Below are 19,594 nucleotides of genomic sequence, written 5' to 3' on the forward strand. Positions count from 1 at the left end.
TCTGTGATTCAGAGTGAGAATGTCTAGTGAAACTCTTATTGAATCTGAAACTTGAAACATTCTGTTCCTCCCTCTGAAACTGTAAAATGACCATGTTCATTTAAACATTGTTTAACAGTTAAACAATGTTCATTTGTAGGCAGTGTCGAACACTCTACAATAATATCTGTCAGCACTTGAAAGCTTGTGTAATTTAAAATGATTTGGCTTCATTTGCATCTTTCTGTGACTGAAGGTGTTGAATTTCAGCATCACTTCAGGAGGATGTGTGACTAATGTTACAATTACCAGCAACTTTAGCCTGTGTTTCACTCCCTTGTTTAGAAACTTCTATAAACCCCCACAATAAGTAAATCACACATGCACAAATATGAAATTTTGCATTTTATAATATAGGCTATACATTGCACTTTCTCATGTGCTACAGTATATGTCAAAAGCAGAACGGTTTAGCACTGCCTTAATTTTGAGAAAAGGCCATTACTGGTTTGAAGCTGTATAGATAAAAAAAAAAAAAAAAGACTTGACAGTGCATTACATATCATTATACCTTTTCACATTAAAAAAAAACTATTCTAATGTAATTGCTGTAATAAATCAGAACTTAACGTTTAGCATATAAAGCTATGAGTGAAATATTAATTATTTCGCAATATTTTGGTCTTGCTTTTATTTACCCAACATTTAATAAGAGGTATCGTCTTTCTGCCTTAATCAAAATCAGCTATTAATTACAGCTGACTTTATAAGCTTTTATATGAGGCCATTATGATTGTTTGGTTTGTTTCAGATTGGGCTGAGGATATGATAGTGTACTGGAAGCACTCAACACACATCAGGAATACATTACTGAGCTCTCATGCCAAATGGGCATAACTGAATAAAAATAACATTCCATCCTTCTCGTCACCTTTCTCTAAAAAAAATGAAAAGATCCCTAATGACCTGAAAGGGCTGTTTGTGTGTGTGTGTGTGTGTGTGTGTGTGTGTGTGTGTGTGTGTGTGTGTGTGTGTGTGTGTGTGTGTGTGTGTGTGTGTGTGTGTGTGAACTTACTATATCCATCGTTTGACAGCTGAAGAGTGTATGTTTTATGCAAAAAAACAAAAAACAAAAAACAAACAAACAAACAAATAAAAATACAAATAAAAATATAAAATAAATAACTTTAATTAAGATTCTTTAATAGAATTGTAAGATTCTCAACAAGCAATCAGAGCTTATCAATGTGGATATCAGCAGCATTGGGATCAGGTGAGCAGGTTTATTTTCTAAGAGAATCAGCCAAAACTAAAAGAGGAATAGGAAGTAGTAGGAATTCATTAAAATAATAATAGAAATGTGGATTCATGGCACAAGTTATTTATTGGTTTCACTGATGTAATTGCTGTGATAATGTGAAAGTTATTTTGATTTATTTCAACTGAATCCAGTCAAGTCATTGAATTACTTTTATCGCGTGCATTGATGTAATGGTGGAAATGCTTGGTGCTAGTATTTTTTTTATTAAATTTTTTTTTTTTCAAATACTGAAATTATAAGTTAGATTCTGTGTATTTTATTGTACTGGAACACCTTAAATCTTGACTACAAAAACAACCTTTATTGAAAAAAGATGTTAATCTAACTTATATTATAGGTATGCTGCCCCAACAACACCAATTTATTTTTATTTTATAAAAAAAAAAAAAAAAGAAAAAAAAAAAGTATAATCGGACTTTTGACTAAAACTTTATTGTTGCTGAAAGATTTTCCTTGTGGCAACTTCCCTGCGTAACAACAACAATATAACTGTAGCGTATATAGTATATTTTAAATTATTTTCATAGCATTTTATAGATTTTAAAACGACAATAGACCACGCATTTAAAATGACTAGACTTCCCAAATATAGAGCACATGCTCACAGAATGACGTTCTCTCTCTCTCTCTCTCTCTCTCTCTCTCAGATGTGAATTCCTCGCATAGCGCTTTGTGTGGAAGTGAATGAGAAGGAAGGAGGGGTGAAGACGCAACTTCTGCCAATAGAAGGAAACGCTGTCTTTTTTATGTCTCAAACTCTCGGCCTGTTTTCGGCGTCTGTTATTCACTCTGCTCAGCTGAGTGAGTCTGGATTTTTCTGTGATTAATAACATCTAATGGTAATGGGACTAAAGAGGCTCGGTTACCGATGCGTAGACTGCCGCGACTGTCGCAATCCGTTATATTAAGTTGCATTAGACATTTAGAAGAACGCGTAAACTTTTTTGATGGATAGATGTGCGTAATTTAGGATAAAACGCGCGACGTTTTGGTACCCACCACGCGAAAGAAAAACGAAAGGACTACAGAAATGTTTAGGATCATATTTTAACTAAATACTATTAGTGCTATTCTTGCATATCCGTCTGCCACGTTTGAAGACGTAAACGAATCGAAACCTTCCTTTAAAGTTCCTTTAAATGCTTTTTTTATGCGAACTCATGTTTATTAACCGGTACATTTGTGGTTTCCACCTCAAACACGTCAATTTGAGCGACTTAAATGCTGTTGAAGTTGAGCAGAACGTCCACAGAATGCTGGAGTGAAGGCACTGAAGATGGCATCGGCGATTTTTGAGGGCACATCCCTGGTGAACATGTTCGTGAAGGATTGTTGGGTTAACGGGATCCGCAGGCTCATCATTAGAGGAGATGAAGAGGAGTTCTTTGAAATAAGGACTGAATGGTCAGACAGAAACATTCTTTACTTGCACAGAAGCTCCTCGGATTTGGGAAGACTTTTAAAAAGACTCCTGGAGTGTTTCCCCGAAGACAGACGAGATTTATCAAAGTGTCCTCTGATAGTAGGTGGGTGCGAAGTGTTATGAATAAAGTGCAATCAGTTCTACTTTACCAACTTTATTCTATTCTATTCTATTCTATTCTATTCTATTCTATTCTATTCTATTCTATACGTCTTAACATGTTATCATTTGTGTTGACTGCTACTGTCACTACATTTTAAAAGAGCAAATTGATACTTTTACTCAGATGTATCTTCTTCAAACCCTTTCCTTACATCTGAGATTGCAAAGCTAAAAAATAAATAAAAATAAAATAAAAATAAATTCAGCCAAAATAAGCTATGCGGATCATTCATATCCAGTTCGCGAATGCATGTTGCTCAAATTGTTGCTCAATTCCGTTTCTTTTAATCTGACATTGATCTGAATGATTCATTCTAATCAATTTCTATTAATTCAACTCTACCATGCTGTTATGTTCCTCTCAACTCAACTATTCATGTTTACTCTATATACTCTGTATCATCTAGAGTTGGATAGTCTGCTATTTCTACCAGTTTAAAATGACTTCTGTTGGTTTAACAAATGTAGTAAGGTTTATTCAAACATATTAAATAATATTTTTGTCTAGAATAAAACCAGTTAATTTAGCACATATTAAGGTAACCTGACAATGGATATTGTGTTCTAATTTCAAAATTAAGATTTGTTTCCACCAGAAAAGACCCACCCGGAAGCAAACACTTTTTTTTTTTTTTAGGGACAAGGTTCAAGTATTCTGCTTAATAATTCACACTGGACTAGATACAGTGACACACAAACCAGACCTATCATGTGGCTCCTTGCTGTCTGAAACATATGAGTCAGTGACTAGCTTTCTGAATATAGAGCAGCCTTTTTTTTTTTTAGATTTCACATTCCAAGACAGGCCATACACACTAATATTGGGATTAAATTGTTAAATCAGGCTAAAATTACAATGGAAACCTACATAACTGCATTATTGCAGCATAACTGCAGTGCTAAAATTCAAATTGGCCCAAACTGTAACTGTCCCATGAGGCTCATACATCTATAGATCAGATGATGCAATTGGGTCAGCTTTCTTTCCTCAGTAGTGTCTTCTCATACACTGTTAGGACTTTGTGATCAGTTTTGACAGATATCTTCATTGTGCAAGATGAGATGACTGTTAGGTTTGTCTCATTGTGAAACAGTAGAAAATTGTATGGTTCATGTTTTTGTGTGAGTTAAAGATATACCATCAGTTTGCAATGTTAAACTACTTAATATAGATAATCACACTGCGTTTAACACAGTCAAATGACATGCAGAACTCTTTTAACCAGACATTTCAGACTAGCGTGATTGTGTGACATGGCATCTGGGCACATGGCACCCTGCTCTGGGGATTTGTGGCTGGCATGCCATTCAATGTTGGCGTGATGCCTAGCACATGCCATCTTGTTTTGGGTTGGTGATTTTGGCTTTGTCTGTAGCCTCTGAAGCAGAGTCGGTCTTGGAAACCATGTTCCAAAGGGCTTTTATATTGTGGCTGCAATGCCTGACCTTTATCCCTCAGACAGAAATAAGCATTCACAACCTTTGAAAACAAAATCACCGGCACCCTGGAAACAAGACAAGAAGGAAATTACTCACTTCCTGAATATTTACCCTTTTCACACCTCTTTCACTGCTTTTTTATACCTTTTTCTTTATGGTGATGTGGTGAAGATGTTATTGGATCCAGAGTTTGTGTCTGACAGTGCTGCTTATGCTTTGTGGTTGTGTTAGTGTTGTACACTGTTCAGTCTGTTCATTGTACACCCTCTCTTCACGTCAATTCCATTACAATCCCTGTATGCTTGAGGTTCAATTTGCATAATGATTTAGAAGTTTAAAAATTGCCTAGCACTAGCACTGAATGGATACTTAACCTCTTTGGCTCTTTCTTGGCTCAGTCTTTGATTCCACTGACCCACTGCTTGTTTTTGAGTGAAAAAACAAACAAACAAAAAAACATAATTTTCGCAACAAGTGAGACATATAGCTTTCTCTGTCATGTCATTATGAGGCTGATGCTGTAAGGGGCACCTCCTAAATTTAGCCCCCCTGTGGCATCCGTGACCACACACATATGCACACAGCACACACCACTTATACTTCAAATCCATCTTATTGAGTTCAGTTGTTTGTTTGCTAAGGGATTTTTGCCCTGTGGATGATAAAAAAAAAATCCCATAGACTTACATTGATTGATGGATCCAAGCCATATCTAGGGTACAGAATGTTAGTCTTGGAGGTGGGAAACCGGGTTGGTATGATGCAACCATCATTAACAACCATCCAGAACTCCTTAGCAATCAGCTAATTTAGCAACTGCAAAACATCATCATATATACTTACAGCTCTGTGAAAAATTAATTATCTCCACGAGTGATTGCGATACCGCTTGAGTACGTTTTGTGTATTCTTATAGAAATTTATGGGGCAAAATACATATAATTATACACGACACGTTTTTAAAAATGTGTTGGGGGAAAATTACATCTTTGATGAGATAATAATTTGTTGCAGTTGCGCTACTCACCGTAAAACATAAAAAATAACACTGTCAGCAGGTTTGAAGCCGCAATAAAAACATTCTAATAACATGCCATTTGCATTGGACTCTGATGTAATGTATTACTGGTTTGTTTTTTACTTTCGTGAAAATGTAAAATTATTCCAGTGAGCTAGCTTTACTATCTAGTGTAATAAACGACACTTTAACGCTTTAAAACTATAGTTTAGAACACATGATTACATTTATGCAAAGTTGAAAGACTCCACTTATATACATTTTTTTCCATTTGAAAACATTAGAGCTTGTCAATTTATTTTAAGTGGGTAGGACTGTCGCCTCCCAGCAAGAACCTGGGACCAGGTTCGAGCCCGGCTGAGCCAGGAGTCCTTTCTGTGTGGAGTTTGCATGTTCTCCCAGTGTCAGCGTGGGTTTCCTCCGGGTGCTCCGATGTCCCCCACAGTCCAAAGACATGCATGTTAGGAGGATTGGATATGCCAAATTGTCGTGAGTGTGAATGTGTCCAGGACTAGTGCTGGGTTTTGTCAGCAAGGGCATCCGGCATGAAAAAAACTGTTCCAAATGAAAACGTGTGTTTGAAGCGTTCACTGCAAATGTGTGGGAATAACGCTAGGAAGATGATGAATATTTTTGTTGCAATATTTTTATTGTTGTGATATAAAGATGAAATTAATCAATAACAAAAAAAAAAAAACTTAAAATAAAAACCGGTTCTGAATTTCAGTTATTGGACATAAAAACAAACAAATAATGTATTAGAAAAACATTAGCGGTCGATACATTTAATGTGCTAACAGCTAACCAGAACACCCTGGAAAACATAGAGTTTTGTATTGATATTTGTATCAACAGACTTGGTTGATTTTTTTTTTTACTTGACAACAGATTAATTTCTTAAAATAGTTTTGTACTTGTTATCAGTTGTTAGCCAAAACCTTTAGAAATGTAGCTTTACTTCTCTTACTCAATCTTTGTGATTTTATCAAACTGCTTTTGCTGTTTGGACCACTGATGCAAACATCTAGATAACGCACTGCAAAAATGTGCAACAGTCCCAACACGGCTATGTAGATAATGTGTTAATGGTTTACAGATTAATCAACATGAACAGACATGACTAGATATTTTTGCTTTTATTTATCTTTTTCTGCACCAGACAGGTTTCTTATGAAACTGTTTTGTTGTTATCAGTTCTTGAGTTTAGTACATCTGCTAGAGTGACCTGCTTGCTTAGCCACATCATGCTGAGTGTTTACAACAGCATCATGCACTGAATAATGTATATATCTAAATTATGTTATATTATAGTGTTATATTGTGTCTGAGGGGCAGTTTGGAAAATGTGAATGCTGGTTTGGGTAGAATATCAATGAACTCAGTGAAAGACCAGGTGTCAAAATGGTTTCCCCCATCTGTTTGGTGTGTATTAACACATGGCTCCTCTTTTGTTATTCATATGGAAACAGTTTAAACCAAACGGTGGCAAAATGGAAATGGATCAGATATGTGCTCTTTCCCCATAGGGAGAATGTTGACGGTAGAGAGCTTGAGATTGTCTTTTTAAACACACAAACACAGCAATCTTTATATAGGCTTAAATCTTTATCCCACAGGAAACGGACACTTCCACAGCAAATCCTGACAGGAAGAACACCGGAAGAGCATGGATATCTATTCCAGCAAACAGTACAGCTGGATTAAGTCAAATTTTAGTTGGTGTCTTGTTTGGGAAAGAGCAATTTCTTCCTTAAGCATCTCATATTTTCCTAAATATGGATTATTTACTGTAACATGAATGTTGTTATGCATCTGTCTTGACTCATTTTGCTGAAGTGTTATTATTACTTCTGTAAGTCTAAAGAGCTCAGTTTTCTTCTGTCCACTGTAACATTTAAAGGTCAGTTATATATGATCATTACAGTGCTGTACAGTACAGTATCTTATGATTTTTGTTTTTTAATTCCTTACAGTAAAGATTTTTTTTTTTTTTTTTGTATTTCTGATGTGCATAAACGTGTCAAGTTAAAATAAACACGGGAAATTATTCCATATAGGTTTTATCTGTCAGCAAGCCAAATCCTCTGATTTGTTTCCTCTAAAATATTTTCTTTCAGATGTATGATGATAATGGTAAACATGGGAGATTTTAAAAGACACAGCATAACTCATCTAGGGCTGGTAGAGTCATTATGATCCAAAAGTGATTTAATGACCTAAAACCTCTATACTGCCCTTATGGGTGATGTCATCAGCATGAGACATTAGTAATGAATAGTCATTCATGAATTACAGTGTGGAGTTTTGTGGAGTCTTTCACAGCCTGAATAAGAAGAGGCCGTTGTGTAAAATCTTCGTGACTAGAGATTGTGGGTGTTGTTGTCATCACCATCATCATAATTACAGCTCTGGGTTGGTCTGGATGTTTAGACGTGCATTCGTCATTGTTTTCAGTATGACTTTCAGTATGAATCCATTAAAAGTAATTAAATCTATTAGATGATATTCTGATTGATTATTGTCAATTATAGTATTGTTAATACAAAGTAGAGGACCTTTATCAGACTTGCTCACATTTAAGTCAACCTTTTTTTAAACCAGACATGATTTTCTCTGTGGTCTCTTACATTTTATGGGGCCAAGTTGTTTTAGGTGTTGCCTGAAAGTTATATCACCACAACTTTGTCTAGACAGCACAATAATCAGAATGCTTGTAAATGCAGAGGTAAAGTAGTTATTGGCCTGTTAGTGAATTAGTCAATGAGCCACATAAACTGCACAGACTACAAATAAAACATCTTGAGCTGAGGCGCAGAATACTGCTCTGATGTAAAAGATTCTTAGAAAGGTTGGATATGCTGATATGTTTGTGCTCTCACAGGGCTTGTGAAGATTAAAGAAGCAAGAGACATTGAGACAAAGCTAAATGAAGTGGAGCGACTTTTGAAAAACACCATTAACATGCCCTGGAAGGTAAGAGATCTAACTGATAACACCAGTATAAGGAAAAAGGGCTTGTATTATTAAAGTGTGACTGCAACAAACAAGAAGCATGTATTGTTTTTTTACTTTATTACCTGAACATCTTCCTAAATGACTTACTAAGGTCTTATCCCAAGCTCATTCTAAAATGATGTTTTTCTCAGTTTTCTAGGTCAGAGGTTGTCTTAACGTTCTTTGAACGCTCGCCGCTAGATCAGGTCCTGAGGAATGACAATGTCCACAAAATTCAGCCATGCTTTCAAAGTCCTGTTATTTCAGGTAGGTTTTTAATGTTAAAATGCTTGTTAATATTGATGAATATTACAATTTATACAAATTATAAGGCAAGGACTCAATTTGATGATGGGCTTTTTATTAGTAAAAAATTAAACAAAAACAAACAAATGCTACCCCAACGGGTACCCCAAATGCTCACCTCGTGCGCTCACAACAGACGACAAACACGCAGAGCATGAATGTCGGAATTCCGACACAAAACCAAAACCAAACTATACCGAAGTGCCGGGATCTGAACACCATGCCATGCACACAAATCAGCTCACATGGACAGAAGAGCGCACGGCTCAAGGCAAGCACACTCGAAACCGCGCGCTCACACAAGACAAGACAATACAGTAGCATCAGGGCTCTATCACAAAACCAAGAATAAACTAGACATAAGTATTATGTAATATTAATATAGTATTGTTTATATAATTATTATATTATTATAGCTAATGCAACTAACCAACCTACCGGTCAAAAGTTTGGAAACATTACTATTTTTAATGTTTTTGAAAGAAATCTCTTATGCTCACAATGCCTGCATTTATTTGATCAAAAATACTGAAAAAAACATCTCAGGTTATGATTGTAACCCTGGTTTGCTGAAGAGGGAATGAGACACTGCGTCGAGACACTGTGGGAACGCCCCTGCGTGATTGCGTCATTAAGCATGTGTGAAATCAGCCCAATGACGTGACGGATCTTCATAGTCACGATCAGGAAACTAAAAAGCATTCCCGGAACAAACAGAGCTAGCTTCTGATAGGCTGAAGCAAGTCGACCACAGGCATGCAGAGAGTATGGCAGGGCGACGCAGCATCTCATTCCCTCTTCAGGGAACCAGGGTTACAGTCGTAACCTGAGACTTTTAAGGGAACTCAAGCTGCATCGAGACGCTGTGGGAACCTTGTACCCACGCCACCGTTTTAGCATTACGTGTGAAATCATTGTCAACACTTAGACAAAAAGCACCCTATACCCAGGAATGGAGCATGCCACATCACAAATCCTGTCGCAAAAGAATTCTGTCATTAGCATTATGTGATGACAAGGAGCCCCAAACTTTTTTTCCACATAACCAAGGCACGTAGGCATTGATCATGCAAAGCGGGTTTCCCCTTGGGGAGAACCCCTTGGTTTTGAGACACCACTGCAGGGGCCTCATGTACAGCAGGCCAAAAGGAATCACATTGGACGCAGCTGTCATGAGACCCAACATTCTTTGTAACTGTTTGACAGTGAGTTACTGGCCTAGCCTTAACCCATTTATGGCTGAGAGTATCTAATCGATACTAGCAGGAGACAGACGTGCCTACATCGTCGTTGAATCCCAAACCACGCCTATAAAAGTGGTTCTCTGAGCTGGAAGAAGCAAACTCTTCATGCCGTTGAGCCTTAACCGCAACTTCCTCATATGGACGAGAACGAGACATTTTGATGCTGAACCGCCATATGCTCTGATTGAGCTAGAATCAACCAATCGTCGATGTAATTCAACACGCAAATGCCCTGGAGTCGCAGTGGAGCCACAGTTGCATCCATGCATTTCGTGAAAGTGCGGGGTGATAAAGCTAGGCCAAAAAGAAGAACCTGATATTAGTTTGCTTTGCCCCCGAAAAGCGAACCTCAGGAACTTTCTGTGTTGTGAAAGGATGGAGACGTGGAAGTATGCGTCCTTGAGATCTATCAACCGGTTACGGGACGTAACCCCCCATTCTTTTTTGGAACTATAAAGTACCGGCTGTAAAACCCGGATTCCCTGCTGGGAGGAGGAACATGTTCTATGGCCCCCTTGTCAGCAGAGCCTTTACCTGTTGCTCCATAACTAGAGTCTGCTTGGGGTCTACCACAGTGGGGAGGTTGTGACCTAGATGGTAAAAATATTGAATCCAACTTGCTTTTATGATGAACTTCCTGTTTTTCTGCTGGCCAGTCAATGTTAAGTTTGGCCACAGCATGGGTCATGACCTCTATGAGCTCCTCATATGCAGGAGTATGAGGTGGCGAGTCCAACTCCTCAGAGCTGGATAATTGCAGTACTGGAGCCTCACCCAGGGTGGAAGAAATCACAAAGTGTGCTTCCAGACCCTTGAGATAAAGCACTGGACCTGGCAGGTGAGGGCAGAGAAAGGGCTGGGCCCGTCTCTACTAGGTCCATTTGTGAACCCCATGACCTGTTTCCAACATTGATAATAAATCAGCATATTAGAATGATTTCTGAAGGATCATGTGACACTGATGAAATGGCTGATGACTAATGGCTGATGAAAATTCAGCTTTGCACCACAGAAATAAATTAAATTATTATATATTAAAATAGAAATAATATTTCACAATGTTACTGTTTTTTCTGTATTTTGATCAAATAAATGCAGGCTTGATATATATATATATATATATATATATTAATAAATCTGTATATGTACAGATTCACATACTGTAAGAGCCTTGCTTATTATTATGTTCTTTATAAATAACAAAAATAATAATAATTTAGACACTTTTTTTGGAGATCATTTTATTTTTGACCATTGATTGACTTCTCTTCAGAGATCATGAGGTCTAATGGGTTTTGCCTGGCGAACACTGAGACCATTGTGTTTGATGAGAGCGTTCCACTGGACAAAGAGAGACCCTCCTCCACTGACTCAGCCCAGCACTCGTAAGTGCCTGACATTCCCTCTGTGTCATCCCAGTCCAATTCTCTGAGTACATAAATATAACGGAAATGTATAGTGATAAACTTTGATGTATTATACACTTGATTACATTCACACAACAGATTTTTACATCAGCCATTGACAGAAGGCTTGATGTAATGTTTTCCTTGAGTGCATAGTGGTGTCACACACAGGAAGTGGTACTTCCTTCCCTGGGTGTGAGTAGGAAGCTCTGGAATGAAACTCAAGACCCTCCCAAGATGTCTGATGACATTATTCCCACAATTATACATGATATACACAGTTCCTCATTACATCCTGAACACTGCTGATTAAAGGGATAGTTCACCCAAAAATGAAAATTCTGTCATTATTTACTCACCCTCAAGTTGTTCCAAACCTGCATGAATTTCTGCTGAACACAAAAGAAGATACTGTATATATCGGTAACCAAACAGTTGATAGACTCCATTGATTTCCATAGTATGGAAAAAAATACGATGGAAATCAATGGGGTCCCACAAAAAAAGATATTTTGAAGAATGTCGGTAACCAAACAGTTGATAGACCCCATTGATTTCCATTGTATGGAAAAAGAAAATACTATGGAGATCAATGGGGTCCCATCAACTGTTTGGTTATCGACATTCTTCAATTATCTTCTTTTGTGTTCAATAAGAAAGAAATTCATACAGGTTTGGAACAACTTGAGGGTGAGTAAATGATGACAGAATTTTCATTTTTGGGTGAACTGTCAGGTGAAGTCTTGTTAGAGTTATGGCTATGATGTCTTAAAAATGGTCTAGACAGGCAGCTGGCTGGGTTTTAGTTATATTGTTTCTTAAGATGTTGTTTTCCCATCATTTCATATATAATTATTGTTAACAAATCTCTGAAAATGCAGGTATGATGAGGACAGGAGAGAATCTCTGGATCCTGTGGATCAAGACCTGAGTGACGATGATCCTGAAGCTTATGTCACTAACCTGTCCTACTACCACCTGGTTCCCTTCGAAACTGACATCTTGGAGTGATGCAGACTGTTCTGCATGGGTGGACATTTACAGAGGGGCACTGAAACCCCACCTCTACGATGCAGATAGCCTGCATGTCATTTTTGCCAAGCGATGGGATGTGCTGCAGTTTAGAGGCTAATTCTGATTGTGTTTATGCTGCAGGAAGTCTGAATGAAGAGATCACCACTAGACACAGAATCTGTCCATCAATGATACTGTATTCACCAACGTGCCTCATTATTCAACCTCGAGTCATGTTGTAGACAAGAAAATATAATAGGAACTGACAAAAAAAAAGTTGCTATTCCTGGTGCACAGATTGATGGTGGCCTGAAAGATTTTTTTATTTTATTTTTTTATTTAAAATCCACAGTGTACCAGAGATCTTTTTCAAGGCCCAATGCCCAGAACCTGCCTGGAAAATTATTTTTCTTATTCAGAAATAGTTTGCGCTATGAGAATCAATCCTTTGGCTTTAGTGGATGATCTAAAGATGCTCCTGAAGAAGAAGATTTGCATAAAGATTTATCAAAATGGAAGGTTGTGATAGTAAAAGAACTTAAACATAAATGCTGATTCAAACAACCAAATCCTGAAAATAGGACATATGTAAAATGAAAACCCATTTCAACAACTGAAACCTTTGATTTTGTACAAAAATCACTGCTTTATTAATCTTAACAGCCATTTTGCCTTAGTGCTAAAGACTTTGGAGCTAGTTAAATTAAATTTGCCAATGTATTAAGACATATTTCTGAAGTGAATTTTATTAGCTTGTGACCTCTCTTCTACTCACTGAATATGGACAGTAGCTGAACTTTCTTCTTTCCTCTTGAACACAAAAGACTTGCATACATACTTGGCTCACTGCTCCTACTTACACAAATATATATGCACAAACATGCACAAACACACGCCTACTTTACAGTCATGTTTCCCTGCTACCCATGAGAAAGTTCTACTCTTGGTTTAGTTCACATCACAATTTTTGGTGCTTTAATAATCTTTTCCAACCTTTAAAGCATACAAATAGGAAGAATAAAAGTGATTGCAAGTGTGAGAAATGTTAAGTAATTGTGTTTGAGATTATATTTATGCAAAATGCAACTAATGATGCTTGGTTTAATTGTTTTATTCTTCAGGATGCATATGATATATATTATCACAGCCTCCGACAGTCATGTCCGTCATGGCATAAAATTGTGATTCCCTTTTTCAAATCTAAACCTGGACGCATGTGAGCTAAATGCCAGAGATATCACTGAAGTCTTGTTGAACCCAAACAAACACAAGAGCAGAAGAATAGACTGTGTTTGCATAAAGTGATTAAAGTAGGCCTACATGGACATGACCAAATGCATAGCACATTACATATCCAATACAAAGGATTTTACAGAGGTTATTTTTTTTTTCATTGGAATTTTAATGATTATTTTATATTTGTAAGCATTGAAACTAACTGTTTCACATTGTTTCACGTTGTACATACTTTTATATGCTAGCATTTTTGGCTGGGGTCAAGGACTGATGTGCACCATATCATCATGTATTGCTATTGGTATTTCATACAGTATATTTGAAATGATATACAAAACTTGTGAATAATTTATTAACAACATGCCACTAAAGCTTTTGTGTAAATAATGATGAGTTTGCGTTGTTGTTTTCTTCTTCAGAATCCTCAGGTTATAATATCAAACTTGCTCATTTAAATCAACTTTATTCACAGAAAGATATTCATAGCAAGTTCATATGCAACACCTGATTCCACAAATCACATAGAAGGACGTGTTTGGATATTGATAAGGCTGTTTAATTTTCCCTTTTTTTCCTGAAGACCATCATAGCTAGCCTATGTATTATTTGTTTAAAGGTTACTGACACCTGCTGTTCATTCATAATATTATTGTTATTAACTGTCAGATCATTTTAATAATAGATAGCTAAAGGTTTGAATACACTTAAATATACATTACCCTTGAAAAGTTTGGGGTCAGTAATTTTAAATGAATTAATCATTTTAATCAACAAGGATGCATATAATGTTACAAAATATTTCTGTTTCAAATAAATGCTATTTCTTTACACTTTATTCATCAGAATCCTGCATGATCACCAAATCAGCATATTAGAATATTTCTGAAGGATCACGTGACAATGAAAACTGGAGTAATTCTTGGAAATCCAGCTTTGCCATCATATAAATTAATTAAATTTTAAAAGATATTAAAATGGAAAATGGCTATTTTAAACTGTAATTATATTTCACATTTTGATTGACTAAATGCAGCCTTGGTGAGCATAAGAGACATTTTTCAAAAAAACCCTACATCCCCAAACTTTTGGAATGGAAGTATAAGTGTAATTTATATTTGTAAGATAAGAACAAACATAACTAAATGCTTAATATAAATAAAATAATGCATGCTGTATATGGGCTACACACTCATTTACACTGGTAGCTTACTTGTGTTACAAGGGATATCAGAAATGAGAAATATATAATTATTAAAAATATTACATTTATTGAAATTTAATCAAGACAATGGTCAGATCTTTATTCCACCCACGTTATAGGGTAACTGATTTAATATGACAACTGAAACATGAAAAAAAGTTATTTATTTATTTAGTAAGTTCATTCATTAGTAAAATTTGCCCATGTACAACCTGCAGCTAAACTAGGTTGTCAATTCTCATTTTGGTGCTTAATAGGCCTACTGTTTAAAAGGTCAAATTGTGTGTACAGTTACAGTTATTAAGCACATGCTATCAATTTCTCTGAACATCTTTATTGTTATCTAATCAGAGCTTTGAATCAATAACAGTTTATTGAAACATGCAGAATGACAGTCCCATAGGGGTCTATGCATTTATTGTGTCTTTGGATGGACAGTCCCACCACCTGACCGCAACAGATAACGAGTGCTTTAAAACTGCGCCCCCTAGCGTCTGAACACTGTTGCAGAACATAAATAAAGGATTCCAAACAGGAGAAACGCCAGAACTTTGCTATGGTTACAATGGTTTCTGTCAGTTCTCAGAATGTTATTGATTCCATTGAAGTCTGTAAGAGAAAAAGAAAATCCTCTTTTGCTTTCAAGATCACTCGCATATATATTTATCCCATAAAATATCTAAGTGCTTCCTGTACCACTTTTCAGAAGTGGGACTTTTATGATCTTTGTTTCCTCGATTAGTTGATGACTTTTATTTTGAAATCTCTAGCAACAGTTTGAATCGTGAACTTTATTTCTCAATATCATTTAAAGTCGTCATGGATCGCCAAACCACCGCTGTCCGTCCAGAACATCGGTTTGACACCAATAACTTGAAAAGATATTTGTCAGGGAAGCTTGACAGCTTTTCAGACAACAGAACTTTAACTGTGCAGCAGTACATGTAAGAAATCTCCCAACACATCTCCTTTAGATGCACCTCATTCAATCAAAACCCATGCTTTGCTTGTCTGTTATTGTATTATTTTATTTATTTGTTTTGAATAGAGCTGGCCAGTCCAACCCAACGTTTTACATTGAGACTGCAGACAAGCGTTATGTGCTCAGAAAGAAACCTCCAGGAGAACTGCTGCCTGGAGCTCATAAGGTAGGCTATTTAATACGTTAAATGTCGTATTAGTGTAAAAAGCAGGATAACATACATATTTATAGAATATTGTAATGGTGAGTTTAATGCAGCTTAGTTGGGTCAATCAAACGCTGTTGTGAACATGCAGAAAGGACTTTGACACCAGTGACTGTACACTTAGGTAAAGTTGGTTTTATATTCGCATATTCGCACATTCACGGACTTCCGCGTTCAATAACTCGTGAACTAAACGTTGTTGCTACAGAAAACACCTATCACATATAACTACAGATAAAACACCAGAAGCTACAACATAATTTTCCTCAAAACGATCTTTCCTTCGCACTGGACAAAATACATTGATCTCTATGTGCAGGCTGCTAAGAAGGGACCATCTGCAAAGTGCAAACCCGAAGGAAAGCTCGTTTTGAGGAAGATTTAAATGTGCAAACCCGAAGGAAAGCTCGTTTTGAGGAAGATTTAAATATTAAAACAATGTTATTTGTGTAGTAACAATATTCAGCTCACGAGATATTGAACGCGGAACTCCGCGAATATGCAAATATAAAACCAACTTTACCTAAGTTGACTGTACTTGACAACGCAACACATAATTGCATGTAGTAGCCTTTAGTTAATCAGCAGAGGGAGACAGAACCAAACAATAATAAGTGAAATGTGCAAGATTGTACACTTGTTGTTTTTTGTTTTGTTTTTTTCTCAGTAAATGCTTTTTTTCTATGCCAGGTAACTTGACAGTTATCAATCTTTTGTATTTTGTCACGTTTTTCAACTAACTTGATCAGGTTTCATTAAAAGGCAAAACCGTGCAGATTTCTAATATCTGGTGCCATAAAAATATTATTTGCTATGTATTACTATTACAATTTCTAAATTGGTGCATTTTGGATGAGACAGGTGGATATTTAAACATTTTTATAACAAACTAAAACTATTAAAAATAATTTTCATAAAATGAAATAAAGCTGAAATTTAAAAAAAAATATTAGATGAAAAAAAAAAAAAAAAAAAAAAAAAAAAACTAAAATGAGAAATGTGGCCAAATAACTAAAATAATATAAAGTACTAAAATTACAAAAACTGCAATAAATTTAAGTTAAATCACGAGGCTAATAAAAATGACTAGAGCACAAATCAAAATTACAATTACTGAAACAAACTAATATTAAATTATATAATATATAATGACTGAATGAATGAGGCATTTATATAGCACTTTTATATGTACTAATGTACACCCATATAAAAATTAATTCAAAATCTTAATAAATAATATACTCATATATGAATAGTACTAAAATAACACTGAAACCAACTGTAACAGGAATTATGTGAAATATTAAATATCATCATACTGGTGTCATTCAAACAAAACATGATCATGTATTGTATTGTTTGATTTTGTGTGTGCAGGTAGATAGAGAGTATGCTGTTCAAAAGGCTCTGTATTCTGTTGGCTTTCCCGTTCCTCACCCTGTGATGTACTGCACAGATACTAGTGTCATCGGCACCGAGTTCTACATCATGGAGCATGTACAGGTACTCGTACGCCGTGGAAGTTACCTTGATTGTTAAATTAATTAATGTTGTTACAATGTTGGACCATGTCTGAGTTAAATATAGCCACATTGAGCCAACATTTCTCAGTTTTTGAATTCTCTTTGAGATTCAGTCTAACAGCTCTAGCAGTTCAAGTTATGCACTCTGCCAGAAGGGGGCAGTCATGATTGATTTTTCGCCTCACCTTTTTAGTCCGTGTAGTTTTCAATGGTTTAAGAATGGAGGAACATCAGGGGTCATGTTATTCTGTATATGTATGTCTGCACATCAGGGACGTATATTCAGGGACTTGAGGCTCCCAGGGGTCAGTGCGGCAGAGCGAACAGCTTTGTATGTGGCTGCAGTGGAGACTCTAGCCAAACTTCACTCTCTGGACGTTGATACGCTAAGCCTCAAGGGATACGGAAAGGGGTCAGGTTATTGTAAAAGACAGGTGAGATAAAGACATTATCAGTCATGAGGTATTGAGCTGAAATCAAAATTTTTATTGTTACTATTATTATACTCTATATCTATGGTCATCTTTTAACCTGGCAAGAAACTTATTTTTGTAATTATGTCTTGTTTTCAGGTGTCTACATGGACAAAGCAGTACAAAGCCTCTGCCCACAAAGAGAATCCTGCCATGGATAAACTTTGTGATTGGCTAAGCCACAACCTGCCAGCCAGTGACAATGAAGTGTCCCTTGTTCATGGAGATTTCCGAATCGACAACCTGATATTCCACCCTACAGAGGTACTAATACCTACGATAAGTCAAGTCATCTTTATTTATATAGGTATTAGCGCTCTATACAATACAGATTATTTCAAAGCAGCTTTACAGTGAGAAACGTAAATAATGATCAATGATGCAAATAGAGATCAATTCTGTTGTAAAGCAGCTCTAGAAATACAATAGTGTCATTGTTTATTTCAGTGTTGATTCAGTTCCTTTCAATAATTGTTTAAAGTTATGGAAATTATGGAAAGAGTTCAATTCATCTAAACAGCAGCTCTTATATGATTTATGGGCCCCCTTCATTCTGATGATTTTTTTTTTTGTCTTAAATAATTAAACAAAATAAATAATTGATTAACGCCATAATGGTGCCTCACTGCTCTTGACTGAATAACTTTTGTAACTTTAATAAGGATCAATTTATTAGTCAAGATTATATTCAGTGTTATTTTACATTTGATTATTCAATTTCTGTATCTGAAAACTACTGTTAGACCACCTTAAAAAACACTGTTTATTTTATTTGCACATTTGCTCTTGCTATTTTATTTATTTGTGCTATTGCTTGTAGTTTGATTATTTGTTCTTATATTCTTTTTTTGTTTGACATTAGTAATACAATCCGAACCGTGAGTAATTTGAACCGTTACACCCGTTTAAAAGTTTGAAAATCAAACATCAAATAATATATATAATCTTTTGTACGATTATAAATGACTTTAGTGACACTTTTGATCAATATATGTGTCCTTGTTGAATAAAAGTATTAATTTTTTAAAAATGTTATGCCTATTTGTTGGACTTAATATGAAGTATGGAAATTCCTCCAGTTAATCTTGGCAATCAAGTTTAATGCAAAGTGAAAATGTTTCATTATTACAGTGGCATTACCTTTTTAGAGCCTTAAGATTTTTCAAGCTTGCATACCGTTGTCAGCGGATGATTTATTACAGAGAGAATTGTAAAGATCAAGTAAATCAAAACCAACTGCCAGAGCAAGTCTTAAATTAACCAGCCATTATAATGTCACATATCTTTTAGCAGAACAATCTTAAAAAGCTTATTGAAACTCTATTTTCCCACATAATATTTTGTAATGATGGGTAATAGATATAACAATGTGTTTCTGTCAGTCAAACCAATACCTCAGTCCCTCCTATGAAAGAGTTCAGACTTTTACATGTGGGAACATATGGGTCTCCTGAAAGGTTTATTATCTCTCTTCAGGCTCGTGTGCTGGCTGTGCTGGATTGGGAATTGTCCACTACTGGACAGCCAATAGCAGACTTGGCCTATTTCCTCATGCCACACTATTGGCCCAGTCACTACAAAGTCATCAGCACAATGGGCGGAGTTACAGGAGTCAAGGGTGGAGAATCTTTTTTTTTTTTCAAATATTTTTGTAGAGTCAAAGGGAT

At 36.0% G+C, this 19,594-nt stretch overlaps 2 protein-coding genes across 3 annotated transcripts in view; both read left to right on the forward strand.

Annotated features, from left to right (window-relative positions):
• Positions 1-1,945: 1,945 nt before the first annotated feature.
• pxdc1b (PX domain containing 1b) lies at positions 1,946-13,933 on the forward strand. Its single transcript, XM_084103085.1, has 5 exons — positions 1,946-2,826; positions 8,225-8,316; positions 8,490-8,604; positions 11,161-11,272; positions 12,175-13,933. Exons 1-5 carry the CDS (start codon positions 2,577-2,579, stop codon positions 12,302-12,304), a joined length of 699 nt encoding a protein of 232 aa, XP_083959211.1. The 5' UTR covers positions 1,946-2,576; the 3' UTR covers positions 12,305-13,933.
• Positions 13,934-15,509: 1,576 nt separating this feature from the next.
• The window catches only part of acad11 (acyl-CoA dehydrogenase family, member 11), a 128,248-nt gene continuing 124,163 nt past the window's right edge, over positions 15,510-19,594 (forward strand). For both annotated transcript variants that reach the window (XM_084103081.1, XM_084103080.1), the window contains exons 1-6: positions 15,510-15,688; positions 15,793-15,892; positions 17,309-17,434; positions 17,727-17,888; positions 18,027-18,191; positions 19,404-19,545. In XM_084103081.1, the coding sequence (XP_083959207.1) occupies positions 15,564-15,688; positions 15,793-15,892; positions 17,309-17,434; positions 17,727-17,888; positions 18,027-18,191; positions 19,404-19,545 (820 nt within the window). In that variant the 5' untranslated portion in view covers positions 15,510-15,563. The remainder of the gene's footprint in view (positions 15,689-15,792; positions 15,893-17,308; positions 17,435-17,726; positions 17,889-18,026; positions 18,192-19,403; positions 19,546-19,594) is intronic.

The sequence above is a fragment of the Abramis brama genome (genome assembly GCF_963993115.1).
Source record: "Abramis brama genome assembly, chromosome: 24".
Lineage (NCBI taxonomy): Eukaryota > Metazoa > Chordata > Actinopteri > Cypriniformes > Leuciscidae > Abramis > Abramis brama.